At 39.8% G+C, this 10223-nt stretch overlaps 1 protein-coding gene across 2 annotated transcripts in view; it reads right to left on the bottom strand.

Moving 5' to 3' along the window:
- Nucleotides 1-892: 892 nt before the first annotated feature.
- The window catches only part of NECTIN3 (nectin cell adhesion molecule 3), a 101323-nt gene continuing 91992 nt past the window's right edge, over nt 893-10223 (bottom strand). For both annotated transcript variants that reach the window (XM_069472582.1, XM_069472583.1), the window contains 2 exons: nt 3336-3398; nt 893-2562 (listed from right to left, as the gene is read on the bottom strand). In XM_069472582.1, coding sequence (XP_069328683.1) covers nt 2383-2562; nt 3336-3398 — 243 coding nt within the window. In that variant the 3' untranslated portion in view covers nt 893-2382. The remainder of the gene's footprint in view (nt 2563-3335; nt 3399-10223) is intronic.

Below are 10223 nucleotides of genomic sequence, written 5' to 3'. Positions count from 1 at the left end.
GATGGAAGGCACCAGGATAAGCTATTATAGAGCTTATGTGACCCATGTAAAGGGCCAACAGCTATAAAATCTACCAGTTTGTTAAAGAAATATCACAGCTGACAGAAAGGCAAAGAGAATACTGAACTAGCTGGCTGCCAGAGAGGTGTCTACATCCTGAAATTTCTTTTCCATATTAAAAGGTGGACAGTAGGTTCTTCATGGTAGGGAGGATGCTAAAGATAGGCCAAAGGGCTCTTGAGACCCAGTGCTTCCAAATCCTTTTCTCTGGTGCAAATGAGGACATCTCTATTCCCCTGGTGTGCTTTTGTGAGGCTAATTCAACAACCTGCTTCCCAGCAGGACCCTAGAAACCATCCCCACCAGGTAAGACATTTTTTAAAGCTTTCTAATGGGGTTATGCACCACCTTATTGCCTCCGAAACATCTCTATTTATGAAACACTTCCCTGTCAGGAGAGATCTGATCACAGTCATCTTCCTATTGGAAAACAATGGCCAGGGTTCCTACACCTTCTGTTATACTAACTCAGTGATGCCATTCTAAGTAATAAAGGTGAATATCTTCTTTGCTACAAAGGGCAGTAAACTCTAATTCCAAGGTAGCACAGTGATACAGCAACGAGGGTCATTGGAATTTATCCTTTGATCCTACATAGCTATAGCTTTTAAAATGGCTAATTAACTGGCTAAAACATTGAGTTGGAATTTAAGCATTCTTTTTTCCAGAATTGTTGGTCCTACAGGTAATGAGGGAAGAGTATATTACTGCTATGGAACAGCCGAGACAATTTCTCTGACAAAGCACAGCAACTAAAAAGAAACGAAACGAACACACAAATAAGAACCAGAGCCAGTGTAACATAAATCATAAAGTATCTTTGGTATCTTAATAGAAATCTATGTTAATATTCTTTCTCCTCTCCCCTTACAGTTTGGGTTGGAAATGTATACTATTTATTTTAATGCTTATGCCACTGTTTCCTAATATATGACAAGTCTGTAGTGTTTTTATAACTATGACACACCTCTAATATTCCAGAACACACAGTGAAACACTCTCCTTAAGATGTGAGGGTGAGTGATGGACATTTGCACGTGTAACTGTGGTCCCCCACCTCTGCACACTCCACTGTAATCACCATCATCAGTCTCGGTGATGGGAAATTGGCAAAGGGAGATGGGGAAGCACAAGACAGACATGTGTAGGCACCAACGTGTTGCAGGATATCCTGGAAGATAAGTCATTATATTATTTGCTTTTTAGCATCTCTTTACTCTGGATGACCGGGTAAAGCAGGGGAGGAGGGGTAAAGAGTGTGAGGGTTTAACACACGTGCTATATCGAAGTGGCTTATTTTTTTTTTTTCAAGTGTTCAAATTTTTCACCTGGCTTTTAAGAGCAGGGGTTATTTCATGGTGATTTTCCAGCAGGCTTTTCTGAGGTAGATAAAACAGACGATAAGCAGTCTGAAGAATGCAGAAGGGTAGGTAAAGCCTGTGTGGATGGGATTAGTTTTAAAGAAATTTCAGAAGTGAAAGCTGAGCTTGTTACGTACAATACTAGAGAAAAGGGGGACAAGGCTAAAGGCTGTATACCATTTAGAGCGGGTTTTTAGAATTTAATAGGTGGGAAATCGGCTAATCTGGCAAGTAAAGAACAGGACGGTGGGAGCCATGACAGGGTAGAAGAAGAACCCGTGTTACACACAGTAGTCGAGAGCAGGCAGATGACAGCAAGAAATACGTATCCCTAAGGATCTTGGTGATCAAGAAGGAGCACATGTCACAATAACACAAGGATCTGAAAGCAACCAAAAGGCCTGAAGGTTTAAATTGTCTTTTGTTGTTGTTTGGAAAAAGAGCCAATTTTGCCTCTTTTCTCGGGCCTCTGTTTGTACACAGGTATTGTAATCGTATTAAGTACGTCAGGGAAATCCAAATCCCAGCTAAATAATTAGTGAAATGGATTCCGAACTCATTTTTCTGCCCGTTTGAATCACAGACGAACAGGCTGGCCTGCCTGAGACCCAGCGAGGTTAACAGGACCAGTTGGGGACTTTCTTTCTGGAGAATCACTGCAGTCATCGCAGGCAGACGCTGTACTTTCAAACGAACACGCCGCTGTAGGCCAAATGTTAGTAGTTAGACACGATCGTCACAGAAACACACAAAGCAAGTTCACACACACAGCTGGCGGTTAAGAAACCCTTAATGAAGGAAAGAAATTCGCTATTGGCTTTAAGTCATTCATCAAGACTTCCAATACACTTCGACTGGTTCTGTTTTATATGAGAGAGAATAAAATACCTATTGGCCTCAGTTTCTCTCCCCAATCTAAGAATAAACATTTGTTAGAATACCCATTGGAAAGAGAGAAGCATCACACATAATGTTCTCGGGGGTTGATGTAGACTCTCTCGGGGTCCTTGTTTTGATGATGTTTGCCAGGGCTGCGGTCGTGGTAGCACATCTGATTACAAAGGGGGTACATCTGCTGAATCCCATCTTCCCCTGCTGGATTCTCATCTTCATAGTCAAATCTCCTGCTATTTAGTCCATTCTGAAAATTCAAACATTGCTTACATTAGCAGAGCAGCTGTTTACATGTTTCAAGCACTTCAGTAAAAACAGGCAAGAATAGAATTCATTACCGTCTGTGTCCCTGACTCATCACCTCACGAGCTAAGAAAGTTCAACAACCTATCATTTCCCAGTCATTTTTCACTTATAATACCTGAATAAGAATAATGGCAGCTCCTAAATACAAAATTGTGACTAATGGGGACTGGGATTAGTTTCAGGTTTTTAAATTTAGAGTTGGTATCAGTTAAATTAAACCAGAGAAGGACAGGGTTGTAAATCTCAGGAGACTCTCAAGCAAGGCTCCAGTTTGGAATGAATATAGGAGGGATGCAGAGAATTAAATCAAACAAACAAAACAAAAATAAACCTCAACATCCAGCACTGGGGAGCTGGGGAAAGGATACAGCAAAATGAACTGGCATTTAACCTTATGCCTGACAAAACTGAGAATAAGAAACTGCCAAAAATATCCTCTTGTCTTGACCTTGGGCCACAGCTGACACCTATAAAATGAATCCCCCATGATGTTCTGTGGTGTCTTTGGTACAGACCCCTCTGCCTGGTTATTGGTTTCCCAAAATTTGATTACTTCTAAGATTATTTAGAAGTAATCTAACCTTGTTCAATGACTTCAGCAAATCATAGGACAGCCACTCAAATAGGGGAGAGATGAAAAAAAAATGAGCTTTTATGAAAATGAAATAATATTTTAATAAGCATGTAAGCCACCAGCTCCACCGTGTTACTTACAGAGTGCTGAAGACTGCCAACTTCTCTTTCTTTGAACTGAGTTTGCAAAGGCAAGTGTTCAGTCTGGAGGAAGACACAAAAAGATATGCACTTTAAAGCACCAAGTACAGGGTAAAATATATCAACCAACACCACCAAGACTCCCACTTTTAAAAGAGCCAGTAACATCTTGTTAAATGTCTACTAAGTAAAATGTTCCACGTGAGGCTAAGAAAAGCAACTGTATTTCCTGAGAGTCTGTGCCTGGCTTTCTTTCTTTCTCTCCTAGCCCTTGACTTCTGGACAGAAGAAAATAGAGAACGTCTGCCACAGAAGCTCTCATGCAAACTTATTTACATCTTACACGAGGGAGAGCTCAGCACAGGAGGCCTCCTGGCTTTTTCAGTGCAAGAGACTGACATTTTGGATCAGGTAAAAGTGGTTTTGGGTGGTAATGAGACATAACTTTTGTCTTTATCTGTAGATGACATACATATCAGCGGTCTCCAACCTTTTTGGCACCACGGACCAGTTTCATGGAAGAAAATTTTTCCATGGACCATGGGGGTAGAGTAGGATGGTTCTGGGATAATTCAAGTGCATTAAATTTATTGTGCACTTTATTTCTGTTATTATTACATTGTCACTTGCCGCTCACTAGTAGGGTTTTGATATGAGTCTGCAAGCAATTCATTTATTATAGCAAACCTCTCTGCTATTGATAACCTGTATTTGCAGTTGCTCCCCACTGCTAGCATCACTACCTCAGCTCCACCTCAGATCATCAGGCATTAGATTCTTACAAGTAGCCACAACCTAGATCCCTCGAATGCACAGTGCACGGTAGGGTTCACGCTCCTATGAGAATCTGATGCCACTGCTGATCTGAAAGGAGGTGGAGCTCAGGCGGTGATCCGAGGATGGGGAGCGGAGCTGCTGTAAATACAGCTGAAGCTTCTTCACTCACTTGCCCGCCGCTTACCTCCTCCTGTGCAGCCTGGTTCCTAATAGGCCACTGACTGGTACCAGTTCACAGCCCAGGGGTTGGGAACTGCACATATATATGATCATCCTTCTCTTCCTGCTTATTACTCTTGTATCCCTATCTCCACTCTCACCCCACACAAATTATAAAGGGGCTTTATCATTTTCAAAACTCATCCTAAGACGACATTTTCTCCACTTTCCTCTGGCTTGCAAACACGCACTTCCCTTTCAGATCTTAGTTCAAATATCACCTCTTTCAAGAAGCCTTGCACAAGGCCCTCAAGCAGAGATAGCCACTCTCTTCCCTATGCCTTCACAGCATTTATCATCACAATTATTTGTTTACTTGCTTGTCTCCTCTACTAGATTGAGAATGCTGGCTGGAGTATTGTACAAACATTATCTCATCTAATCTTCACAAGTAATTCTACAAAACTGCTATCTTTATTACAGATGACTGAAACTGAGGCTCAGGGTAGTTAAGAAAGATGGAGAGTCACATAGCTAGTAAGTGGTAGACTGTGATTCACACATGGTTTTGTCTAATTCCAAATCCTATATTCTTATATCCCTGCTTCTAGCTCAGTTCCTGGAAAATAGATGTTCAACAAATATAACAGAATGCCTTGGACGTCCCAGTGTGTAGATATATTGACCAACATGCTCTGCCTTTCACTGTCTTTGTTCATGCCGCCTGGACCTTTCATCTGGAAGGTTTGCCCCTTAACTTCTGGCAGTTCAAGTACCCATCTATCATGACCTGACTAAAGTCATTCTTTTTTCCATAAGGACATTCCACATTCCGTCTCAAAGTTAATTTCTTTGCTCCCAGTTTTCCTATTGTTCTTGTTTGTACCTCTATTATAGCGCACATTATGACATATTACCTGACTTACACTACAAAGCTGTAGCAAACAAAACTGCATGGTACTGGCATAAAAACAGACACAAAGACCTATGGAATAGAATAGAAAACCAAGAAATAAATCCACACACCTACAGTGAACTTATCTTTGACGAAGGTGCCAAAAACATACAGTGAGGAAGACAGTCTCTTCAATAAATGAGTGGAATTGGGATGTTCCTAACATAAAGAAATGATAAATGCTTGAGGTAATGGACATCCCAATTACCCTGATTTGATGAATACACATTGCCTGTACCAAAACATCATATGTAACCTATAAATATATATAACTATTATGTGCCCATAAAAATTAAAAATTAAAAAAAGAAAATCTCTTATTTACAAACTCATTTTCCCCCACTTCAAGTATCTCCTGTATTATAATAATAAAACCTAAACATATTTGTGTTGATTTTTAGAAGCACATTCTTTTTAAAGCCATTATAACCCACTACCTCTTTTATCATCAAGGAACCTCTGACAAAGACATGCCACAGTCTGCGCATACTGTTTTCTTCACTAGTCCCTCATGTCTAATACTGTGACTTAATTTCTACATTTGACACTTTTTAGAAGGGAAAAGCAACTGAAGTGGTATTCTAAGCAACCTCAGCTTCCAAGAAGGAATGCACAGTATCTACCAAATAGAGGGCAACCAAGGATTTCTGGTGGTTGTTTTCTGTTCCATACTTAACAATTCCATCACTTGGAAAAGTGAAAAGAAATTGGAAAATAAATCTTGAACATGACAGCCTCTGATAGCAATAAAAGGTGCCCATGAATATGGCCCTTGCCTATTCCTCCCCACTGGGGGCAGTGTGGGGAAAACGGGCAGGAGGGGTTACAGCCAATGCTGAAAGAGAGAGTATGATGTTTATGGCCTCAAGAGTTCAAGGGAAGATGTGCTGTTCTATATATACACCATAAAATTGCAAAAGGTAAATTTAAAATAACCAGAAAATAAATTATTGTTCACACTTTCCTGAGCACTCTGCATTAAGACTTATTTGGTCAACATCAACAAAACATAGTAACAAACTTTAAGTCCCTGGAAGCCAATAATGCAGTGTCATGAGTAGCAATATAATCGGTATTAAGTTAATAGTATTAGGGAACTATGGAGGCAAACAATCTGCCTATTTTGTTTCAATACAAACAGATTTCAAAGGGCCACAGCTTTATGAGTAATAACAACATTCCTGTCTTTTTCTCATAGTAGGAGATATAAAATTAGCCAGAAGTGGTACATTTGACAATAAAGGACAAGAACAGAGAGTTCCAGACCTGAACAGTAAAAAATTGTACCTGGACACTACAATCATCATGTGCACTGACTAAACAATAAGTGAATGGGTAAGTTCCCTTCTCTATCCCGTATTCTAAATCCTCATTATAAAATCACTATACCTTCTCATGAGCCCATGAAATTTTATTTATTTATTATTTTATCTAGACAAGGTCTCACTCTGTTGCCCTGGCTAGAGTGCCATGGAGTAGTCATAGCTCACCACAACCTCAAACTCCTGAGCTTAACCAATCCTCCTGCCTCAGCCTCCCAAATAGTTGGGACTACAGGTACATGCCACTATGCACAACTAATTTTTTTATTTTTTGTAGAGACGGGGTCTCACTCTTGCTCAGGCTGATCTTGAACTCCTGACCTCAAGCAATCCTCCTGCCTCGGCCTCCCAAAATGCTAGGATTACAGGCATGAGCCACTGCCCTCAACCCTGTAGTACAACATTTAATTAAATTGTTTATATAGACAAAGATCCTACCCACCCTAGGGAAGGCCCTGAAAAAGTGAACTGGGGCTATGGAAAGCCTTATGTATCTGTTTCTTTACTGTGTGTGGCCCTCTAATCTCTGACAAGATTTTGTATCATTGGCTCAATGCGTAAGAAACTTACTTTAATATAATGACAGATGAGTATGTGCTCTTTCTGTCAATCTGTAAACCACCTGAAAATGTTGCATATACTAATTTTTCTTTTTTAATTAATAAACATCTTAGTGGCTTCAGGTTCACAGGAAAGTTGAGTGGAAAGTATGAAGACAAAGAGTTCCCATATATTCCCTGTGCCCTCCACACACACAAGCCCCCAACCAGGAACAACCTGCACCACAGTGGTACATTTGCTATAATTGATGAACCTGCATATACATTGTCACCTAAAGCCCACAGTTTACGTTAGAGTTCACTCTTGGTGTTGTGCCTTATTTGGGTTTTAATAAATGTACAATGACATGGACACACCATTATAGTATCATACAGAATAGTTTCACTGCCCTAAAAGTCCCCTGTGCTCTACCTATTCATCCCTCCCCTGCCACCCAACCCTTGGGAACCATTCATCTTTTTACTGTCTCCATAGTTTTGCCTTTTCCAGAGTGTTATATAGTTAGAATCATTCAGAACATAGCCTTTTTGGACCGGCTTCTTTCACTTAGTAATATGCACTTAAGAGTCCCCTATGTCTTTTCATGGCTAGATAGCTCCTATCTTTTTAGGGATGAATAATATTCCATTATCTGGATGAACCATAGTTTATTTATCCATTTACCTACAGAAGAACATCTGGATTGCTTCCAAGTTTTGGCTATTATGAATAGAGCTGCTATAAACATCCATGTTCAGGTTTTGTGTAGCCATAAGTTTTCAATTCATTTGGGTAAATAGCAAGGAGCAGGATTGCTGGATTGTGTACGGTAAGCATATATTTAGTTTTGCAAGAAACTGCCAAACCGTCTCCCAAAGTGTCTATACCATTTTGCATTCCCACCAGTAATGAATGAAAGTCCCAGCTGCCCCACATCATCGTTAGTATTTGGTGATTTTTAAAAAAATTAACATAATACTTATATATGTTTGAAAAGCATCTTATACCTTACATGTGTTTGGTGCATAACATATATGTAGCAAATAAGATTATAATACTTTAACTGATGGATACATAGCATATATTATTGTATTATTCTTGTATCTATTCCTAGAAAACTTTGGGCTACTCTAAATCTTTAATACATATTTCAATTTCCCTACTTACGTGTACTATATTGCAGCAATTTCTATTTGGGCTATAATCCACACTCACTTTCCTGATTTACTGAAGTAATGTAGACTTTCATTCTCAGTTTCCAAGGTGCTAACAACACTAGTTTTCCCGGTTTTGTTACCTTAACAAACATTTTACCTTCTCAGATGACCCAACAAATAAACCAGAACTTCCCCCTCTTTAGTGTGTACTATACCTTATTCCGTTTACATAATGTTTTAAAATCCCATAAGCAGAGCTTTCAGAGTTGTTAAGGTTTATTCTCAATGATGACAGAACTAAGATTTCAAGCCACTATTGTCATGGGGCCTACAATAACCCTAAACACTGCTTGTTCTGGCAGTGGCAAAACTTCAACTAGAGTTCCACTTGGAACTGTTGTCCCCGATGTCATATTTAAGTCTCTCTGGTCTTCTGCCTTCTTTTATAATTTCATCCCCCAGCAGCTCTTGACTTACTTCCTGAGAACCATACTTTCTTTTTACTCCAATTCTTTCATTGAGTTTATAAACCTTAAACACTGTTATTTCTTAAACACATTCTCCTACCTTGTCAAACTTTTCCCTCCAATTTCTAGCACCAACTGACATCTACTTTTTTTAGGATTTTCTTAGAACTTGTCCTAGCTACCATCTGTTATGGTCACAATAGGATTCCCATTGAGGACTCTGACACCTAGATTACTGTCTTCTCCAGTCTGCTCTGGCCGGTCATCTTGAGAGACCCAGATGTTCACAAAAATGACTCATCTTATGCCACCATCTCACTACTTTTTGGCCTTTTTCTCCACTTGAGCAAATCACTCCAGCACCTACAAGAACTTCCATATCATTCTCTTATCTTAACTTTTCTTGCCACTGATCCCTCCCTCCAGGCATATCAACATGTTCAAGCTTTTCCCATCGTAAAACAGAAATGAAAAGATAGTATCTACCTTTTCTAAATTCTCAAAGGCCCTTAGCTTACCTCTCAAAACCTCAGCTAAACAAGATACCTTAAACCCATAGCCTTCCTGATTAAGGGCATCCGTCTTCCTTCAGTTCCTAAGGCTACAAGTGAGGACATCCTCAGCTCTCTACAGCCTCACACGTGGTGTGTAACTGGTCTGTCCTCCACTGCTGCCTTCCCAGTTCCAGCATTTGCCAAGCTTTCCTGTCACATTCCTGGGTAACTTTCCGTTGCCAGTTACGGCACACGAGACATAACTAAATATTTTAATGTGCGCTATTTTTTATGAAAAGAGCACAGATTATATGAAGAATGCATGAATAATGAATATATTACTTAATACATTGACTTGATTCTGCCTGAATTCTTGTCTGGTTTCTTAGAAAAATGGAACAAATTACTGTACACTGCCCTCTTATACCTGTCAAGAATCTCTGAACCCTTGATAATACAACATTCTTATATTACGCTTTCCTCTTTCAGTTCACTTCTATTTGTGCTTCTGTTATTCTTCCAGTTCTACTGTTGACCAGGGGTATTGTCTCTTTTTCCCCCCACCTGATCAGAATTTCAGGTTAATAACTAGGATTTGTGTTGAAATGACTTTCCATTAAACTCTAAACAGAGAAGTTTTTGGAATTACTGAGTCACAGAAAACCCAGTCATTTTCTCTGAGCTGAGTCCTTGCTCCGTGACCTTCATTCTTCTTCATCATCAGGTCTAGTCTCTACAAGGTACTCGGTATCTGCCGGCCTTCTCTCTCTCTCTTCTGATTCTGCCTCCACAAGGCATTTTAAAAGATTTCATTCTACTGACATATCTTGCCCTCGTGCTTTTTCCTTATACTGACAAGAGATTCATTTTGACTTCTGCTTCTAGTCACGATGGAGAACTAACACCAGACTAGCCCTCCTGTCATAAAGTACTAGAAAACTGGACAAAATATAAGAATCAACAGTTTCCAGACACTGGACAACCGTGCTGCACAGGACCGGGATCCTAGAGAACAGG

This window comes from Eulemur rufifrons, chromosome 7, assembly GCF_041146395.1.
Source record: "Eulemur rufifrons isolate Redbay chromosome 7, OSU_ERuf_1, whole genome shotgun sequence".
NCBI lineage: Eukaryota > Metazoa > Chordata > Mammalia > Primates > Lemuridae > Eulemur > Eulemur rufifrons.
The sequence above is the reverse complement of the archived record's forward strand: the minus strand, read 5'-3'. Positions and strand labels throughout refer to the sequence as shown.